A 22,464-nucleotide genomic window follows, 5' to 3' on the forward strand; every position below is an offset into this window, starting at 1 on the left:
CGCGAACTCCACATGAGGTAGACACTCTTCCCGCATCTTCAAATTCTTCTTGAGGACTGCTCGTAGCATCATCGACAACGTTCGGTTGACAACTTTAGTCTGTCCATCAGTTTGTGGGTGGCATGTCGTGGAAAATAGGAGCTTGGTGCCAAGTTTTCCCCACGGGGTCTTCCAAAAGTAGCTCAGAAATTTGGTGTCATGGTCCGACACAATCGTGCGTGGTACTCCATGTAGCCGCACAATTTCCCTGAAAAACAGATCAGCAATGTGTGAAGCATCATCGCTCTTATGATATGGGATAAAATGTATTGCTAAAAAGATCAACTACCACAAACACCGAGTCACTCCCCCTCTTAGTCCATGGTAAACCAAGAACAAAATCCATAGAAATATCTTCCCACGGAGTATTCGGAATAGATAGAGGAGTATATAAACCATGAGGATTCAAGTGGGACTTAGCTTTGTGACAAATCTCGCATCTCATCACACAGCGTTCCACGTCACATCTCATTCGCGGCCAAAAGAAGTGATCGACGAGTACACTTTCAGTTTTCTTGGCTCCAAAATGTCCCATGAGACCACCAGCGTGAGCCTCCTGCAAGAACAACAAACGAACAGAACAATCTGGGATGCACAATTTGTTAGCTCGAAATAGAAATCCATCATGCAAGTGAAACTTCTCCCATCCCTTTCCCTTGTTACACTTTGAAAATGGTTCAGCAAAGTATGAGTCGTTAGCATACAATAGGATTTTAACATCAAGTTGGGAAAGTAAAATGTGACGCCTAGACAATGCGTCAGCAACAACGTTATCCTTCGCTTCTTGCACTTGACAATATAAGGAAAGTACTTTATGAACTCACTCCATTTTGCATGTCTACGGTTCATTTTGAGTTTGTCCTTTAGATGTTTTAAAGATTGATGGTGAGAATGTATTACAAACTCTTTTGGCCACAAGTAATGCTGCCATGTTTCCAGAGATCGAACAAGTGCATACAATTCTTTGTCATAGACAGAATAATTAAGAGTTGGACCATTAAGCTTCTCGCTAAAGTAGGCAATGGGTTTAACTTCTTGCATTAGAACTCCACCAATGCCAACACCACTTGCATCACATTCAATATCAAATGTCTTACCAAAATCAGGAAGTGAAGGCAATGGGGCTGATGTCAATCTCATCTTCGGTTCTTGAAAGGACTTGTCTTGGGCATCACCCCATTGGAATGGAGTGTCTTTCTTCGTTAACTCATTCATGGGTGTAGCAATGGTGCTGGAATCCTTCACGGACCGACGGTAGAAACCTGCAAGTCTGAGGAAGCTACGTACTTGGCTCACATTTTGTGGAGGCATCCACTCACGAATAGACTTGATCTTCTCTTCATCGACCTCCACACCTTTTGCTGAAACAACAAAGCCAAGAAACACAACCTTGTTTGTGCAAAATGTGCACTTTTCCACGTTAGCATACAACTTTTCCTCCAGTAGGACAGCAAGCACACATTTTATATGTCCAACATGATCCTCCAAAGTTTTGCTATAAATCAATATGTCATCAAAGTATACCACTACAAACTTGCCAATGAAGGATCTAATCACATGATTCATCAATCTCATGAAAGTACTAGGTGCATTCATTAATTCAAAAGGCATAACCAACCATTCATACAAGCCAAATTTTGTCTTAAATGCAGTTTTCCATTCGTCACCCTCTTTCATTCTTATTTGGTGGTAACCACTTCGTAAATCAATTTTGGAAAATATGGTGGAGCCACAAAGTTCATCAAGCATGTCATCGAGCCTAGGAATAGGGTGCCGATATCTCACATTTATGTTGTTAATGGATCTACAATGAGTGCACATGCGCATGGTACCATCTTTCTTTGGAACTAAAAGTATAGGAACAGCACAAGGAGAAAGACTTTCCCTTACATACCCTCTCTTAAGAAGATCTTCTACTTGCCTCTGAATTTCCTTCGTCTCCTCTGGGTTTGCTCGGTACGGTGGTCGGTTTGGTAGTGGGGCGCCCGGAACCAAGTCGATTTGGTGCTCAATGCCCCGCTTCGGTGGCAACCCAGGTGGTACCTCCTTGGGAAACACATCTGCATACTCCTGCAAAAGATCAAAAACAATACTAGGAGGAGTTGAGGGTAAATCGTTAGCAGCCAATAAAGTTTCCTTGTAAACGAGTACAAAGAATGGAGTATTAGGTTCCCTCAATTCCCGCATATCCCTTTTCCTAGTCATCATAACTAATCCCTGTTTTTCCCGGGGCTTGGTCATATTTGGCTGTGGAAACACTCCCTCACTATGTTGGTGGATCACTCGTTGTGTATGATCACTCTCTCCCTTTTTCTTTCATTTTCTTTTCATCCCATCAAGATAGACTTCCTCGGGTGTCATGGGCAGCCAAGTGAACTTTTCACTACTAGGAAAAGGCATGTTAGTGGCGCACCTGTTTTGGCCATTAATGGCGCACTACAGGTGCGCCACTATCATCACGCCATTAGTAACTAATACTAATGGCGCACCCCTGGTGCGCCATTAGTATACCAGACAGTAGTGGCGCACCAGGCAGTGCGCCATTAGTATGTCACTTGGTGCGCCATTAGTATGCCTCCCAGGGGGCCATATTTACCTTGTGCTCTGGGTTACTAATGGCGCACTAACAGATAATGCGCCACTGGTATTTTTTATAGCAGTGCGCCACTAATGTGCTGTATGGTGCGCCACTAGTATGAATATTAGGAATTATTTTTTTTTTCTGATATTTGCACAGGTTACAAAATATATTACTGCACAGAATATAGACAGCAAAACATATAAATAGCAGATTCATCGAATACAATAGAAGATTAGTCTCCGAATACAATTCATCATATTAGCTAGTCTCCGAATTCAAAATACCGAACAAGGTTAGAACATTAGAAGTCTCGAGACCGCGATTAGCGAGTTTGTCTTCACATTACAAGTCGATATCGATCATCTAAACTACCATCACATAGAAGAGAGCTACGGTCATCACGATGAGCATCATCGCGATGTAACTGGTCTTCATTCGGTTCCTCCTCCGCTCCCTCCTCTCTCCCGCTAGATACCGCGCGTATCTAGCTTCCGCCTCCGCCCTAGTGGTGTACCCTTTGTAACTGTTACCGCTGAAACGGTGAACCTGTCTCCGACACTCCTCCCAGTCGTCGTAGACTCCGGGAACCTTACCCTTGTACACGAAAACGTTAGTAGCAATTCACAGACAATACATAAGCAATATATAAGTATGCAACAAAAGGATCGGAAGAGAAAAGCAAGATATTAATAGCACGATTCATGGTCCTACTAATAAATAGCATCGATTACATATAAGTTGAGCGACTGTCCAAACCAAAGAGACATACAAGTTCATTAAAGTTTAATTACAACATGAGCTAATCGATATTTCAGAACTACATAGCATCACTACTTTCGACTCCACTGAGGGACCGGAGCATGGATGAAGTCGCCGTCTGTCGTGATGGTCATGAAATCGCGGGCGTTGTCAGCCTGCATTTGTAGCGTTGTTTCTATCTCACTGTTGGACGGTTGATATCTGAGGTAGAACTGCCCCGAGATACGAAGGACATCTTCATGGATGATTTCCGCAAACTCCGACAGAATGCGAAAGAATTCTTGTCTGATGTCTGCGTCCTGGATTGCCGACAAGCTTGCGGCCCAATCTATGAGATTATTTGGTAGCAGAAGGTGATTATGGTCCCGTACGATCGCCCGCATGTGAAGGAGGGCGTAGTAGGTATCCTTCTGACCGCCAGACGGCTGTTGACGCAGGGGAAGGTCATATTGTGGGTGAACACGTGCTTGCCGTACCTATGAACTGGCCTGCTGAAGGTGCCTCCAGATCTGGCGTAGCCGGGGAGCACATCATCAAGAACTTTCTTGATATTTGTGTAGTCTTTCTTCGACTGACGGTCCGAGTCGAAATACGTGGCCATGGAATCTTTCGGGCTTAAGAGGATGAGTGTGCAATGTGTGTCACTGCACAAAACACGGAATGTTAGAAAAAAAAGAAGGATCGAAATCTATGAAATCATATGTTACGGGGCGGTGAGGGGATGACTTACTCGGGAAAGTAAGGCACGAGGAAGTTATCCTTATCAGGGTTTGCTAGAATGACGCCTTCGAGGTATGAACTCACGACTTGTCGGTCCCCAGCGCTGCCCAAGATCTTGGCACGCATGTAGAAGGGGTCGACTATCACGATGTCTGGGGTCTTGTCTCTAATGATCCGCATCTCCATACTCAGCGAAAATAGCCGAACGAAGGTGCAGTGCAGCGGATGAAGGTTAAACATAGCGAAGATGTCATCAAACCGCAGGACGATCGTACCCCCGATGGCGCTATCCACAAAGCCCTTGCCCTCTGGCACCTTGGCCACGAAAACCGGGTATGCCACATCATTCTCGGAGAGACGCCACTTCTCCAAAGAAAGAACACTGTCATGCAACTCCGCATAGCACCGGTTGCAGCATTGAGCAGATTAGTCGGTAGCATCGGCCTACCAGCCACATGCACCCTCCTCGAGATATCCTTAGGTGAAGGTGGACCGTCCTGAGCACGGATCGTACTCGGTGACGGCTGGCTCGCACCCTTGTTAGTCTTTCTTTTCCGTCCCTTCTTCTTCTGCTGTAATGGGATCGAGTTCTGCTCAGAGACCGCCTTCTTGAGTGTGTTGGGGCTGATAATATTTCACACCTCGGCTATCTGAGGCTCGGTGAAGGCGGCAGCTGGAGGCGTCTCCTAAGAACTGAACGCCAGACGACGCCTGTTGCAATTGGGTTTCTCCGGGGTACCAGCTAGATCGCGATCGTCTTTCGCAGGGTAGGGTTCTTGAGAAGGAGGCCCCAAGAATACGTCATCGTCCCCATGTTCGTTGAAGTACTTATCGACGTTGGTAAATGTACCGTCGTCGTCGTCGTCCGGATCCTGTGCCATATGCACGTCCGGAATGTCCGGTAGCGTTGCGGGGGTCTTGCCATGGCTTGGCGCCGGCATGACTGGCGGTGTTGTCTGTGGGGTGGTGTCCCCCGCCCCCAAACGAATCTGGCTCTTCGGCCAAAGCATGGGCCAACTTATGCAGGCGCTGAGGGTCATCACATCATCTTCGTCGGCCCCATGGGGTCGATACGGAGGTAACATGTCGTCGAAGCCCGGCAGCACCCGAACCAGTTGAACCCTATAAACGGTGGGTGGCATCGGATTACCGTGGAACACGCGGCTGCCCGGTTGAACGATTCTGCCCTTGGCGACATCGACCAACTCGTCATTCACGAAGTGCAGGAGAGTGCACGGAACGTCGGCGGCGCCCTGCGAAAACATGTAGGGCATCAGGGATGCCCAGTCAAAGGCAAGGAGATGAATTCATCGGCTGAGAGGCTTAATTAGTTACCGTGATGGTGTCGAGCTCGGCTAATGTCGAGGCACCGCCAACGGCGGGCGTGCAATTGACGGAGGGGCCGCTTGCTGCCGAGGTGCCGGCCAGCGTATTCTTCCCACACCCGGGTGCATTAAGCTGCAATGCCGGCGCCGCCACGGGAGACACCAATACCGCCTCCGCCGGAGACACCAATGGCGCCGCCGCGGGAGACACCAATGGTGCCGCCGGCGCGTTGCGCGAGTTGCTGCCCGTGAAGCTGGGAATCAGGGCCGGCCCTTGTTGGCCGCCCGCCACCCACGCCTGCAGCCCAAAAACCAAGGTAGGTATAATGGCGGTGATCATCGCTCCCAGTTGGTATTGCACTTGCTCTTCGACCATCTCTGGAATCCGCGCCACTTGTGCCTTGAGTTGTTCAAATTTGTTATTTAAAAATATCATCAATATTTTTTTTGTATTTTTAGTTGCACTCATTTGTGAATTGGTAAAACATTTATGAATATGAAAAAATATCATCAAATTTGAAAAAATATTCATGAATTCAAAAAGTGCCCATGAAATTTAAAAATATTCATGAGTTCAAAAAATATTAACAAATTCAATATTCATGAGGACTAGAACAGAAGAAATATCATTTCAAAATGTCGAAATACAATCGAGAAATGAAGACTACGATTTAAATACAATCGATCTTAGCTAGCTATCTTTTCACAATCTTCTTGCCCTTCTTTTTCGCAAATGGAGTTCTTCTGTTGAACGGACGTCCTTTAGGTAGGGTGGTCCTGCTTCTTCTTGTGGTGTACGGCACTTCATCGTCGTCGTCATGTTCCATCTTCGGGTCGCCGTACTTGTCGAAGTCTTGCTCATTGGCGACTCCATCCATTCCGATGATCTTCCTTTTGCCTCTCCTCACGACAACACGACTGGGCTTTGACGGGTCGGTAATGAAGAAGCATTGGTCCACTTGGGAAGCCAGTACCCATGGCTCATTTTTCGCGATGACGTTTGCGCCCGCGGTCTTGGATTTGGCTTCGGGTATAACCATGGTGGTGAAATACCGGTCTTCTTTTATGACGCTCTTGGCCCATCTAACACGGAACATCGGGACCTTCTCTCCAGCATAGCTCAGCTCCCAGATTTCCTCGATCCTTCCGTAGTATCTGTCCTTGTCGTTACCGGTGTAGGATTCCATCGTTACCCCGGAGTTCTGATAACCATCGCTCTTCATGTCCTTGTCCTCGGTGTAGAATGTGTAGCCGTTGATATCGTACGCCTCATAGGTCATCAGGTTGTGCTCGGCGCCCTGTGACAAGGCGAATATGAGTTTTTCTTCCGCGGAAGAATCCACATGTAAAGGGTATGATAGAAGCTTCTCCTTGAACCAACGCGTGAAACATGAGTTGTGCTCTTTGATTATATCTCCGTCTGTCCTCTGTTGGCCTCGGTCATTGTACGTCTTCTCAATAAAGGTTTTGTGCTCTACCACCCAAGGATCGACCACGTCTATGTGTTGTAGCGCGACTAGGTTTGCTCTTTCAAAGTCGGCAAGTCGACCCTCGAAGTCGACATGCATTTCGCGGCGACCCTCGCGGTGACCCCATCCAGCGAGCCTGCCGAGGTGCCTGTTGACGGGCAGACCAACGGGGTTCTCGATGCCTAGATAATTCGTGCAGTAGGAGATGCACCCTTCGGTCAAAAATCCCCTAGCTATGCTTCCCTCAGGACGTGACATGTTGCAAACGTATCCTTTGATGACACCATTCATCCTTTCGAACGGCATCATGCTGTGCAGGAACGTCGGCCCGAGTTGGATGATATCCTCCATGATATGGACCAGCAGATGCACCATAACATCGAAGAATGCGGGCGGGAAGTACATCTCAAGCTCGGATAGTATCACCACGATCTCTTCCTGTAGCCTTCTGAGTTGCCTCACGCCAACCGACTTCCGAGAGATGACGTCGAAAAAGTTGCATAGGCCAAATAGAGTTTCACGGACGTGCGCGTCCATGATCCCACGGATTGCAACTGGAAGTATCTGCGTCATCAGCACGCGACAGTCGTGAGACTTCATCCCGCTGAACTTCTGCTTCGCTGAGTCTAGGTATCTGCTTATCTTCCCCGCGTAACCGTAAGGAAGTTTTACTCCTACGAGGCCGGTGAAAAACTGCTCAATCTCCTCCTGACTTAGAGTGAAGCACGCGGGAGGGTAGTCATTTCCGGTCTTCTTGGCCTTTTTGCCTTTGCGACAACTTTCCGTGTCCTGCTTCGCCTCATCATCATCATCATCATCATCATCATTAGCATGAAGCTCCTCCCTGATGCCCATTGATTTCAAGTCTGCCCTTGCTTTCGGCCCATCTTTGGTCCTCTCTGGCATGTTGAGCAGGGTACCAAGCAGACTCTCGCACACGTTCTTCGTGATATGCATGACATCAAGGCTGTGAGGCACACGGTGGATCTTCCAGTACGGCAAATCCCAGAAAACAGACCTCGTTTTCCATACCTTCAGCAGCGGCTCTCGCGCCTTTCGCTTCTTTCCCGGCTCTGGCGCCTTTTGCTTCTTTCCCGGCAGTGGGCAATCTTTCCAATTTTTCAACAGCTCGTCTATTTCCTCGCCGCTCCTCATACGCGGGCGTCTTCGGGGTTTGGTTTCACCATCGAACAGATCCTTGCGTTTTCTCCATGGGTCATCGTCGCGAAGCCACCTTCGATGTCCCATGAACACGGTTTTCAAAGACCCGGGATCTCTATCTAGCTGGCGAGACGTTGTGTCATCCACCTGACTCATCCAGAAAATCCGTGGACCACCTGCCCCGCGAGATATCCGTAACCGAGATAGTCGTGCACCGTCGTGAGCAGTGCGGCTCTCATAGGGAAATATTCTTTCTCTGCGGCGTCCCACGTATTGGCTGGCGTTTTCCACAACGCGTCTAGCTCCTCTTTCAGCAGCCCCAGATACAGATTGATGTCGTTCCCTGGTTGTTTCGGCTCTTCAATTAGCATACTCATGTGAATGTACTTCCTCTTCATGCACAACCAGGGGGAAGGTTGTACATCCACACAAACACAGGCCAGGTGCTATGTGTGCTTCTCTAGCTGCCAAACGGATTGACTCCATCGGTGCTCGCGCCCAGCACGATGTTCCTTGGATCGTCCCCAAATTCTGGGTGTTCGAAGTTCAACGCTTGCCACTGGCTCGCATCCTTAGGGTGACTCAGCATCTTGTCTTTTTTATTTATCTCCGGATCATTTCCGTCATCTTCTCGCTTCTTCTCCTCCCTATCCGCATGCCAACGCAGGAGCTTTGCTAGCTTAGGGTCCGCGAAATACCGTTGCAGACGAGGAGTGATCGGAAAGGACCACACCACTTTTCGAGGAGCTTTCTTCCTCTTCTTGTATCGAGTGACGCCGCACACCGGACATATGGTAGACTCCGCGTGCTCGTCCCGATAAATGATGCAATTGTTCATGCACACATGGTATTTCACGTGTGGTAAATCCAGAGGACACACGATTTTCTTCGCCTCCTCGAAACTGGTCGGGCACTTGTTCCCCTTGGGAAGACGTTCGTGCCAGAATGACATGTTCTCGTCGAAGCATGCGTCGGTCATTTTGTGTTTTACCTTCATCTCCAGAGCCATGAGCGTTACTTTCAGGCGGGTATCCTCGGGCCTGCATCCTTCATACAATGGAGTAACCGCGTCTATCTCCAGTTGATCCAACTTGGCTTTCTCTCGGGCGGCAGCTCTTGCGTTATCCGTCTGCTTGAGAAGCAGCTCTTGAATATGAGGGTCCTGCACCCAGCCCATCGATGGTCCATCGTCGTCTGCTTCGGCATCTTCATCTTCATGATCGTGCCCTTCGTCTTGATCTTCCTCATCATCACGTCCTGCATCTTCTACATGATGACTGTGTACAGCATCACCGTCGTGATCATGTCCTGGAGATTCTTCGTCTTCTCGCCCGCCCTCGCCGCGGTGGTTGTCTTGCTGCCCTTCCTCATTTCTTGCCCGCCCCCCATGGACGACTTCATAGTCATCTTCATCACCTTGCCACCGATAGCCATCCATGAAACCACGCAAGAGCAGGTGGGCCCGCACCTGCCCGGAATCCGGGTCCGCAATAAGGCTCTTCAGCTTGCATCTTCGGCACGGACATTTTATCTCCGTCTCGTTCTTTTGAAGCATCTCGGCCTTCGCGGAGCTCAAAAACCTATTCACGATGCCTTCGGTCATCGTGCGGACCATGGTCGCCTGCAGGGTAGAGCAAAACGATACTTTAGAACCAAGAAAAAATTTGGCATGACTTTGCCTAAAAATAGGACCAAAAAGAATGCATAGTGCCAAATTCTCGCCGAAACGAAAATGAATCAATATTCCGGCAAAATATTGGCAACTATCGCATTTCAAATACCGGTACCTGCAAACACAAACATATATGCAACACCATAAACATATGCAACACCACAAACATACGTAAATCTAGCTAGGCCATGAAAAGTGCATGTGCACGTTGTTGGAGGGAGAAAAAAGTAGATCTACAACATAAAGAAAGCTTTCCCCTTACTTACCTATAAAAAAGGTAATTTAACCACTAAATTTGGGTGAATCTATGGTGCAAATGAGGTGAGGAGGAGGAGGCAGCCGAGACAAGCTTGGGGGAGGAGGTGGAGAGAATGAAGTGGGGAAAGTGAGTGTGGTAGGTGGCTGTCCAAAATATCTAGCTGGTCTCAGGTTACTAATGGCGCACCACCCAAACATGCGCCATTAGTAACTCTGGTTACTAATGGCGCACCAGTTAGTGATGCGCCATTACTAGTTTTGCAATATATATATATATATATGTATATATATATATATAATTGTCAGTACTGGTGCACCGTGGTTGTGGTGCGCCATTACTAGTTTGAACTAGTAATGACGCACTTCACCCTGGTGCGCCATTACTACTTTTGAAAAAAAGTAAAAAAAAATTGCCAGTAGTGGCGCACAGAGCGTGTGGTGCGCCATTAGTAATGAGGACACTAATGGCGCACCTGTATCTGGTGCGACACTGCTATATAGCAGTGGCGCACCACATACATGGTGCGCCATTAATGTCCATATCAGCTATAGCCCTTTTCCTAGTAGTGTTTCTCCTTTATGGACAAAACATAAGCGATTCTCGCGCCCGCTGATTTGCACATCACAAATGCAACCACGGTCGTCCAAGAAGCAAGTGACAAGCGTGCATCGGCACCACATCAGACTCAACATCATCTTGATATGTCCCAACTGAAATTGGTATTTGCACGCTGCTAATCACCTTAATTGCACCACAATCATTCAACGATTGCATGCGATATGGGTGTGGGTGACGTTTTGTTTGCAATTGAAGCTTCTCGACCATCTCCGTGCTTACAATATTGTTGCAGCTGCCACTATCAACAATCACTCGACATATCTTTGAGTTTATAAGGCAACGGGTGTGGAAAAGATTATGCTGCTGCCCCTTTTCCTCCTCCACAACCTGGGCGTTGAGTGAACGACATACAACCAACGCTTCTCCATCAAGTTCCTCATGAGATAAAATAGTTCCTCCTACTTCCCAACCTTGCTCCTCTTCCACTTCATCATGTCCACCTTCAGGGTCACTTTCAGACTCCCATTCACCTCGTTCATTGATGATCATAGTTCTTTTGCTTGGACATTCCGAAGAAATATGACCTCTTCCTTTGCACTTGTGGCATTGAATGTCGCTGCTGCGTGTAGAACTCTTTTCTGGAGGTGGAGCGGAGGATACGCCTGCTGTAGCTGATGACCTCTTATCTTGATTGCGAATAGCAGGTGAGGAAGCCGTCGAGGTATGTGGGTGTCTAGGTGGTGCACCCTCAAACTGAGAACCATATGGCTGTTGTGCTCGCTGCCATGAGCGTGTGCTGGTGCGGCCTTGGAAAGCACGAGTACGATCATTACGCATATTCTTCTTCTCAACTCTTATAGCTTGATGTACCAAATCTTGTAATGTATCATAAGGAAACATCTCCACAAAATCTGATATTTCATCATTCAGCCCATGTAAAAACCTCGCCATCTTCGCCTCATCACTTTCACTGGTTCTTGTCCGAATTAGCAGCACCTCCATCTCTTTATAGTACTCCTCAATAGTGCGGGAACCTTGAGTGAGCCCCTGCAATCTCTTGTACACTTGCCTCTCATAGTATGATGGAACAAAACAGCGCCTCATGACTTGCTTCATCAAAGTCCAGCTGCGGATATAATTATTACCTGATATTAATCGATCATCTTGCAGCTGATTCCACCATGTAAGAGTATAACCAGAGAACTCCATAACAGCAAGATCAACTCTCTTGGCTTCAGAAAAACCATGGATGCGAAAGATTTGATCACACTTCTCTTCCCACTCAATATATCCATCTGGATCCACTTTTCCCGTGAATGATGGCACATGTAGCTTCACTCTCGCTTGGTTGTCACGGTCATCCTGATCACAACGGTCATAATGATGACCATTGCGACCAAAAACAGCACCACGGCGAGGTGGGGAGCAGGGTTCATAGTCCCCCATGCCTTCATCTTCATCACCATGCTCGGAGAGATCTTCAAGGAAGATGGCATCACCATCATGTGCCGCTCGTCGCCGGTGATCAGTAGCAAACCCGCGGGGGTCATGGCCTTGACCGCGAGCTTCTCCTCCATGCAGCCCACCCTCACAGGGTGCAGCAAAGTCGCCACGCCTCCGTTCAGCACCAACAGCAGGGGCGCCGTGGGCAGCAGCTCCTGCCGCTCTTCCACGACCAAGATGGCGATCGTCGTTTCCTTGACGTTGCCGGTTGTCGGCGGCCAGCGAGGCAGCGGGGCTATGTTGATGTTGATCCCCATTACCCACGATAGGAAGACGACCACCGAACATCCTTCACCTAGATGCAACTATACTCTCCTCAATCATATCACCAAGTGGTGCGCGAGTTTTTGGCAGATCATATTCCACATGTTGATGTCCATGTACACTCGAGTTGGATCATGTCATGTTAACTCTTCAAAACAAGTGGACAAAAGAAAAAATATATGTGGAAAACACTCCGCTCACCTTCTTGCTTACCCAAATTCTAATGATTCCTTGGCGGCTGTGCGGAAGTAGCAACTCAGGAGTGGACGGGCGAATGAAAGGAAGGAAGCTGACGGTTTCTAGGTGGATCTGAGTGGGGTAAAAAGGGAGGGCTAGTGCTGAGATCCAATCGATGAAAACCAAATGAACAAGAATTTTTTTTAGATTCTTGCACCACGTTTGAGCTGCAACACTTGCCACTTCAACTTCTGAAATTTCTCACCAAACTGAATATGATTGCACACTTGCTCAACACTTTCTCTTCTCTATTTTTTTTTATCTCTCTCTTTTTCCTCTGTCTCTTTTTTTTTTGCTTTTTTGGAAGCACAAAAGATCCAACAGCAAGATTCGAAGGAAAACAGCAGCAACTTTGGATAGAAATTGGTGCAAACACAAAGAGGAAAGCAAACAACTAGATCTCAGCAACAAAGGCTTGGATTTTCTTTGGCCTTTTGGCTTTGGACTCTAGGACGGGGAAAACCAAACTAAAAAGGATAGATCTAGCAACAAAGATACAGATCCTACCGTGTAAACCTTGCTCTGAATACCAGAGGATGTAACCCCGTCTTCGGAGAAGAGGGAGTACAAGGGGAAGGTCCGATCTTCACGGTGTAGGATTGATAAATGGATGGGGATAACTAGCTGCAAGCAGCCGGAAAAAGGAAAATAAGAGATTATGACCCGACAAGGAGGATGCTTACCGAAGCTTGCAATCCGAACATTTGCCGATCCACAACCCGCAATACTACCCCACATAACCACGCTCAAGTCGTGGAGCACGGGATAGGTGCAATCCGTAAGGGAAACCACGAACTCTAACCCAGACAACACGATCTAGTCGTGAAGCACGAATTAGGAGCAATTTCTCAAGGAATCATGAGAATAAGGATAACAAGAGCTTTCCAATCTCGGGAGGGGTCTATGTCTTTGGTCTTTGATAGAAATGGCAAAAGTCCCCAACGAAGGGAAGAGCTAGCCTATTTATAATCGGGACAACCCCCTTGGATAGGTGTGAAAGAGAACTAGCTTTGTTTTGACTAAATGGCTTAGAGACTTAATGAGGTAGCTTCTAGAATACTCTCGTTGGAGGTGGTTGGCAGTTCCCGACCAAACATTGTTCACTAGAGTCGAACAATGTTTCCTTTAGCAGCAAACTCGAGTTCTGGGAACCTTTCGCAAGTTGGAATATCCAAACTCGTGCAGAACATTGTTTCGTCAGAATCGGAACAATGTTTCTTCAGCAGACAACTCATTCTTCATGAATTCCTAACTTTGTTTCTATGCCACGAAACATTGGTTTGCACGGACTGAAATGTGTTTGGCCTTCTTCGATATCGCACCTGAGTTCAACCAACAACAAAGGAGGTGAAGGCACAACCATGTTTTCAAGGTCAAATGATATACTTAAGTTAGCGTTCACCTGATCATGTATTTGCATTGCGCAGCTTCTTGTGATTGGACCGTTGATGATTGGTGGTGTGGTGCCCATGGTTGGGATGTCCTCATCACAACCTTTCCGTAAAAAGGGAATCCTCTTCCTCGACACATAAGATGGCAATAGATCAACAAGTGGATTAGTGTCCACATATCTGACACATGGTTTGACCGTAGATTCTAGTCACTTGGTTCCAAAAAACTTGAAGTTTAGGTATGCTCCAAGTAAAAAAAGAGTTAAATTTGACCTTCTTTAGAAAATCAATATTTTAGATCTGTTCTAAATTTTTTACTTGTGTATACCTAATTATAAACTAGAAATTGTTGTCCAGATATTTCTGAGACCACGCGCCTTTAGGATATAATCCAACATATGTACTAAGAAATACATAGGTGTATACATCTATATGCTCAAGCGAGTCACAATTTATCTTTGAAGGCCTGATATTTGTGTTTTCCCACATATATTGGGATTTGGACTGAATATCTTTTTAAAGTGCAATGCATCATAATTAATGACTAATGTAATTCCCATTACAAGGCCTGATTTAAACCTAGCAGGTGCATGCACATTTCTCAAAGTTAGACATTACAACTGTATCATAAATAACACCAGTATAAATATTACCAGGCTTTTCATTTAATGATTTGTCAGAAATAAATTACAAAATACATTAATGATGAGTAATATTTATTTAAAAAGTAGTTACATATGAATATAAAATCTTAGTATAAATAATCAATTACACTGGTTCATTTTAATCGGGACAATCTGAATTGTTTAAAATTAAATTCAGAAAAAAAATTGGTTCAAACCATCAATAAATTAATAGTTAAAAATTAGGCATATTATGCAAAAGAAATTGTTTAAAATTCTAGTTTCTTTATTTATTGTAACTTGTATTGGTAATAAAAGAAAACATGAAGAGAGCAAACTATTCAGATTATACATGGCATCGGCATTTTTCGAAAACTTTATTAACAATGTAAAATCTTAAAATAGTTTGCAATGCTATCAGAATATTTGATAAATAATTTGAGTTTGTTTTCAAAATTTTAGAAAAAAGAATTAGTAAAGGTGATTTTTTTTCTTCTATGCATAATATATGCTTGTTTGTTGTCTGTAATATTAGTTATGAGAGAAACTCCAGCATAATACGAGTGTTAGTTAAAGTACTAATTATCTTCTCCATACATCTTCAAGAAATCAAGAATAGTGTGCTACGATCTTCATCGATTGGTGCATATACGACAAATGTTATCTTTTATTATTATTTCAGTGTTATGTTATAAGAAATAATGCATGATTATTGAAATGATTATATACCATTGACTTCTCTTGATGCTTGATATATGTGGTAATTTATAAAATAAAATATTTGTGATTACTCGATTAACAATTCTCTTCTTTACATGTGTCTTACACTAATGAATTTTTTATATGAAGTACATTTAAATTAATTCACTTATGATTCACTAATTCAAACATATATAAGGGGGGATTTTTTGTTGTTGAAAATACATAAGCAACAAGCTAGTGCGAGGGGGTTTGGAGTTGGGACCATGGTTGTTGGGGCAGCGACCCGAGTGGTGAAAGTTGTGGTGTTCATGGGCGGAGCTCATGGCTGGGGTGTTGCATGACCACCATGGCTGCGTGGGCGGCCTGGTAGCTAGAATATGATGTTCTATGGAGATGGTGCGGCAGGTATCTCGTGACCGACTGCACCCTACTCATAGACAGAGCGGTTAGTGGGGGTAAAATTCTTGTTTGGATTTCGCCAGGCCGACAGTGGAGGTGTCTGTGGGCATCATCAGTTCCTTGAAGGCTTCCTTGCGGTTGCTCTCTGTTCTTCGGGTTCCGTCAGATGAAAATCATTATCCTTTGGATCGGGCAGTAGATGTGCTCCCGTGTCCTACCCATCTTGATGAAACAGCCTTGGATCTCATGGTTCATCGGTGTTCAGCTTCATCCCTCCGTGGTGGCTCGCTCACGGTTGGGAGCTCCGTCAACTTCATGTGATCCGTATTGTACATCTGTTGTTTGCTTGAAGTTGTATGGGGTGGTGTTGCTGATCTTCAACACCTATGTATCTATCCCCGGGTGTGTGTGTGTTATGTTAGTGCATTGTTCGATTCGTTTGTATCATGGTCATTACTTTATCTATAAAGCAGGGAGCCTCTTTTGGCATAGCTCTACATGTCACTTATGTCTAGTAAGCGGGGAGCCGGTCTACCGCTTTAAGGATTGTCACTTCTATTAGGTTGACTGTGGTGGAAGTTTTGATGCACCCTTAATTGAGTATGTCAGGTAGTGATCACCATTGTCCAATCATCAGATGGATTTGGACTACAGTGAATTGGTGTAGCCCTAAAGCTTCAACATGCAACCGTACTCCTCGGGGAGCTGGGACTCGTCAATGGCGCCCTGGAGCGTGGATTTGAGGTCCTTATTGGCGACAAACACAAACTTCTTCCGGGTCCGGTCGTCGATGAACGGGTACACCATCTTCCATGCTGCCATGAACATGTAGGGCACATGGATCAGGAACACCCGGCCAAGGCGCTCCGGGTAATAGCCCTGCATGATTTCCAATGCCGCCACGTAACCCCGGAGGTCACAATTCGCATACCCCCACCCCTTCATGTCTATCACCGCCGCAAACTTCTCCTGCCCCACTGGCAACCTATAAAAGATCAGGACAAACCCCAACAATTAGTTACTCGATCGATCAAACGTGACTAGCTAGTTAGCAGAAATGTTGTGCATTAACTTGATGGGTACCTAGTGCAGATTTTGTCGAGGACATAGGCGACGTAGCGCTTGAACTCGCCAAGGTCATGATGGGCAGGGAAATGGCGTGCGCCATAGAGATACGCCATGGGGCGGTTGAGGCGGTCGAAGCCCTGCATGCGGACCCTGTCCTTTGCGATCTCGTTGCGCACCTCATCGTCCGAGATGGAGCCGCGGGGCTTGGCGACGCGCTTCCAGGTGAGGTACTGGAGGAGCATCGTCGATGCCTTGCCGATGTTGTGGTCCCGGGCACGCAGGAACCGCCGCAGCGCAAAGTCATCCTCCTCCTACAAACAAGCATATGAAAATAGATGAACAACTGGGTCATCATCCACGTGTATGCACATGTTTGGACGGCAGATTCTATAAGGATGATTGCTTTTTATCACGGAGATGCATCAATGTAGGTAGAGTGCGGGACTAACAGAAAGGACTGATAAACCACCCGTGCGTGGTGCGTCCTCTCCTCGCAAATGAGAAGAGCTCGCGTACGTGTCCGACAAGAAAATTAACCAACCACTCTCTGCAAAATTAAGCTAGCAGTAGCACACCAACTTAATTGACCCGTGCAGATTAATTAATGAATTCTATGGATCATCTGGTTCACCTAGCTAGGAGGAAATTAACTAATCATACATCCATGGTGGTGCGATTGAAGTGATCATTCATGGGCGTATGTCTTTTGAGGACTAGGGAGAGAATTAGGGGAGTGATCTAGTCACTCACGCGAGGAGTTGAGGAGGAATCATGGAGATGCATGGATGTGGTAGGGACGGTAGTCACGGTACCTTGGCTGCGGGGTCCTGCGCCTCGGCGACGGCCCTCAGCTCCGCCACCTTCTTCCACTCCGTCGCGTCGCCATGGCCGTGTTGGTGTTCGTCGGTACCGCAATCCATTTCCTGCAACGGTGGCGCTCGATCTGCTCTGCTCTGTGTCAGTTGGGCAGAGAGCGGCCGGTTCTTATAGCTGGAGAAGTGTGTGGGGGTGCCGGTGCAAGTTATTATGAAGGTTATCACTGTGATGACATGTGAGTGTGAGCGAGTGAGGTGCTCCGTCGCTGTCTGCCGGCAGGAACTGAAGTGGACACATGTGTCCGTCCCATGTGTATCTTCTTCGGCAGAGTCCATCCCCTAGACTTAGCTAGGACCCCAGTCTGCAAGCTACTAGTAAAAGATAGTACTATATTGGCAGTAAAAGGATTGTTGTTGCAGTCGTAGTTACGGCTCCATGTTGCAGTCTCAAAGCTCTATTCGTACGTACGTACGCAACATGGATCTCTCGCCAGCTGCGTTAGTAAGTACTACTCCTTGGTGAGGTCAAGCAGCTAGTTGCTAGCATTGACACTTGTAGCTGGAAAAGTCGTTTCCTTTTCTTGATCTTATTACTTGGAGCAGTGGCACTTTCAGCTTACTACGTACGTGCCTTTGATCAAGACTGCCCAGCAACTTGCGAAGTTGACAGTGAACGGTAATGGCAGACAGAGGCACACACCCAAAACAATTAGTACAAAGTTGAGTCATCTATTTTGGAACGGAGGGAGTACGTGCCTGCCATCCTACTAGTCAGGAACCTACGCAGAGAACAAGAGAGAGTGAGAGAGACCACACGCGCGCACATGTCGTTGGGCCTCATCGCGCTCGGGATGAAGAAACTTGGCATCCGTTCTCCGTTGGTGTCTGAGGAGCAGAGTTATGAGCCAACAGCCGCGAGATGGCGACGGATCGCTCCCCGTTTCCCTCGTGCAGCTACCACCATCCATCCATCCATCACACAGACCGACAGACAGATTCCCTTTCAGCGCCGACGACTACTGTATCTCCATCTCTCTCTTTCTACAGTATTGCCAGTTTCAGTTTGCCAGAAAATGTGATTAAGCAAACCAATGTTGCACACAAGCACTTGATCAGCAGAGCAGAGCACGGCCATGTTACAAACTAAACCATGGAGAGCGCCCAGGCGCGTACCAGCGACGGTCGCACGGTTCCACGATGAGATAGACTAGCCTTCGAACGGCATTCTGATCCTGGGGACCAAGCCCGCATCGTCGCGCCCATCATCAAGCTCGGAGGCGAGGTCGTTCCCGGCGGCGAAGCAGTAGTCGGGCGCCTGCCATTCCGTCGCGTCCTCCAGCACCGCCCCCGGCTCGAAGCTCATCACATGCGCCGTCCGCCCTGCATGAGCATCACAAGACGTCAGCATACTCAAAGTTGAGGCTGCAGCTCATGCTTATCATGTATCAGTGGTAATGTGGTATGGCTGAACAACGAGGAAACTCCGTTGCTGATTTGACATGCAACACTCAGTATCTGGTTGCTTACCTTACCTGTGAGCACCAAACAAACAACAATCTCGGAAACTATTACTATTACTTTGGTCATCACAGTTCAGTGCACCCGCTGATAGACACACATTTTCTAGTAGACATTTCAGGCATTTTCTAGTAGACATCACAGTTCAGGCATTTCTCTTTCTAGATACACACACATTTTCTAGTTCAAGGGAACTGGAAACTAACACCCACCGATCCAGCCCGGCACCTATATTAGTAGATCTTGATCAAACAAGTGGGAGCTATTTTTACCAGGCATGTTTGGCTGCAACTCCAACATCTTCCAGCAAACATTTGGCTTTGCCTGTTGCTACTAATAAGCTTGTAGCTGCAGATTCAGGACTGGAGGCTAAAGTTATGGCAGATGGTGTGCTAAATAGAGGCTGTCGCATTCTCACACCTACAATCCTCTATCCCAACGCTGAAACTATGATAGAGCAAACAGGCTGCCTGTTGGCAGCACCCGTTCGGATGAATGCGGTACGATTTTAGTGGTTGTCTTTACGAGTTGGCAACAAACTGAGATTTAATGGGTGGGAGTATCGCTGGAGCAAATAAAACAGGTCGCTGTAGAAACTTAATCCCCAGCTTCCTAAAGCATGATATGTGGATGCTAAATTAGTGTATGTTTCGATTTTGAGATCTTCCTTTTCCTGCTGCTGAAGTAGAGAGTAAGAATTCACTACAGTTTTTGTCTGCCCTTCACTGGTCGCCAGTCAGGAAAGGAAATGTATGGTTCTGGACAGAACAGATGGCACCATAGGGCACCAGCACTGCAGCAAGCCTTAGCCTCATCGTGAATTGCACAAGCCGGTTATGTTTGACTTGCACCGGTTATGTTGTATATGGCGGCTTTAAGCAATACATAAAAAGACACCTTCTAGTCTAAGGGAAGCCAAGACAATATCGGTAGCTAACATACATAAATCCAGCACACTACCTGTAATAGATCTTGAGCAAGCAATAGGTAAGACTCACATATTTGGCTCCAAACTGGCACATTTTGTAGTCGCATGAATCACATATTTGGCTGCAAACTGGAACATTTTGTAGTCACATGACTCACATATTTGGCCTTGTCTCAATCTGCTCATAGGCTCAAACCTACAGGTTCATAAATGGTCACTAAAGATCTGACACATACATATATATCCAATGCTCTAACAAAGGGAGGTGCATCTCATACTGATAGTCCTCCATCTATATCCAATGAGCCCTACGCAATTTCTTTATCGTTGACAGGTGCGACAAATGTAGATGTATGACAATGCCCTGTTTCCATACTTGCATGGAAGGATGTATACAGAAGTATAAAAATGATAGAGGGCTCGGTACAATAAACTTGAAAGGTTTCAATACAAGCTAGGCAATAAAGCCCATTGGCTGCAACGGAAACATCTTCCAGCTAGACACTTGGCTTTGCCCGTTTGTGTTAATAGGCTCATAGCTGCAGATTCAAGACTGGCGGCTAAAGTTATGGCAGATGGGTGTGCTGAAGAGAGGCTGTCGCATTCTCACACCCACAATCTTCTATCCCAACGCTGAAACTATGATAGAGGAAACAGGTTGCTTATTGGCAGGACTCATTTGGATGAATGCAGTATGATTTTAGTGGTTGTCTTTACGGGTTGGCACCAAACTGACATTTAATGGATGGGCAGTGTCACTGGAGCAAATAAATCTGGTCGCTGTAGAAAATTGTTTGTCCCAATAGAGAGTCAGACTTCACTACATTTGTGTCTCCTCTTCACTAGTCACCACTCACCAGTCAGGAAAGGAAATGTATGATTCTGGACACAACAGATGGCATCAATTGTGCGATAGGAGCAGTGAAAAATTGAGCATACGCCTAGGCGCGCTTAAGTGCTGAGCAGAGGCCTACTGCTTTGTTTCTGGGGTAAGCATTGAAAAATGCGCGCCGACACCTAAGGTTAGATAAAGGAGAGCGGGGTGAGATAAACAGAGGAGAGCAAGGCAACCTTGCGCCCCCAGATGTGGGGCTTTCTTCCCTGACCTCACCACCCATCTTCTTCCCCGACCTAGTGCCGGAGCACCAGGGCTCATTCCATCAGCCGTCAACTGATATAAATGGAGGAACAAGTCATGGTTCAATCTTGGTGGCTGTCTTCACGGGCTGACGCCTGACGGCAAACAGACATATAATGGACCGGGAGGAGCACTAGGGGAGAATTTTCATAAGCCTTATTTGCAAACATAATATTTCTTAATTGGGAGTAGGGTTGGAGCAAATCGAGTGGTTAGTGTACGAAAAATAATCCCCATGGTTCTGAAACAGAAAACCCAATGCTAGATTTACAACACCAGACTGCTCTGTGCAAGATGAGTCAGTTTACCAAATTCTAAACATTTCCCCTGCTGCTGAAAGATAAATTTAACCCGCGTGAGTCGGATTCTGGACAACACAAGTTGCAGCAGAGCAATGGTGTATCTGTGTGCTTTGGTGAGAGTGAGACTTGATGCATTTTAGTTCTCCCCTTCACCACAGTCTGTCAGATTTTTGTGTGGTTCCACCCAAATTAATTCTCCTTTCTTAGTACTATATTATTGTAATCTTTTCTGTTTGGCTTGTACCCAGTGTGGTGTCCCTGTAACATAACTATGTTCAATGGGCAATGGGTGAATTACTGAATTTTTAAAGATCCTAACCACGCAGGAGATTAACAAAAGACCATGTGTACCCCCAACAATACGGCAGGATGCCCTATATCATCAGCGAAATCACTAATCACTAATATTGCCATTCATGGCCTTCAAAGGGGGCTAGGGGAGGGTTAATTAACCAGCAATTTATTTACCTGTGTAGAAGATCCATTTGACGGGGCGCCTGGTCTGGGCATCCTCGTAGTAGGTGATGAAGTCGGCCTTGGCCCAGACGTGGCAGTCGAAGCCGTCGGCTTGGGCGCGGCCGAGGTAGGCGGCGCCGGGGGCGAGCCAGTCGGGGCGCAGGATGCCGACGCCGACGGCGGCGGAGCGGCAGGCGCGGCGCGCCGGCGTGTAGAAGAAGGAGGTGCCGTTGTTCCACTCGGCGTCGTAGTAGGGCGCGTCGGCGGCCAGCTGGTAGCGGATCACGTGCAGGTTCCGGCCTCCCGGCCAGTCGTACCACAGGTCGGCCAGCGACAGGTTGCCCTTGTTGTCCATCAGGAGCTTCGCGTGGAACTGGTGCGGCCACGGGGTCGGGGTCGGGGTCGCGGGCTGGTCCGGCGGGTTGCCGGCGGCGGCGGCGCGCGGGGCCCCGAGGCAGATGAGGAGGAGGACGGCCAGGAGAGGGAAAGGCGTCATCTTGTCCGGCCACCGCTCGCCGGTAATCTTAAGTCTGAACAACTGGTGTCGAATCTGAACGAGTGCTAGCCACTGCATTGA

At 47.0% G+C, this 22,464-nt stretch overlaps 2 protein-coding genes across 2 annotated transcripts; both read right to left on the reverse strand.

Annotated features, from left to right (window-relative positions):
- Window positions 1-16,225: 16,225 nt before the first annotated feature.
- LOC123123816 (phosphatidylinositol transfer protein 3) lies at window positions 16,226-18,055 on the reverse strand. Its single transcript, XM_044544446.1, has 3 exons — window positions 17,543-18,055; window positions 16,746-17,041; window positions 16,226-16,647 (listed from the first exon to the last, which is right to left on the reverse strand). Exons 1-3 carry the CDS (start codon window positions 17,879-17,881, stop codon window positions 16,332-16,334), a joined length of 951 nt encoding a protein of 316 aa, XP_044400381.1. The 5' UTR covers window positions 17,882-18,055; the 3' UTR covers window positions 16,226-16,331.
- A 491-nt stretch (window positions 18,056-18,546) lies between these two features.
- On the reverse strand, window positions 18,547-22,464 carry LOC123123817 (uncharacterized protein At4g14100). The gene is made up of 2 exons (XM_044544447.1): window positions 21,900-22,464; window positions 18,547-18,925 (listed from the first exon to the last, which is right to left on the reverse strand). The coding sequence occupies exons 1-2, from the start codon at window positions 22,459-22,461 to the stop codon at window positions 18,753-18,755; spliced, it is 735 nt and encodes a 244-aa protein (XP_044400382.1). The 5' UTR covers window positions 22,462-22,464; the 3' UTR covers window positions 18,547-18,752.

Source organism: Triticum aestivum, chromosome 5D, assembly GCF_018294505.1.
Source record: "Triticum aestivum cultivar Chinese Spring chromosome 5D, IWGSC CS RefSeq v2.1, whole genome shotgun sequence".
Taxonomy (NCBI): domain Eukaryota; kingdom Viridiplantae; phylum Streptophyta; class Magnoliopsida; order Poales; family Poaceae; genus Triticum; species Triticum aestivum.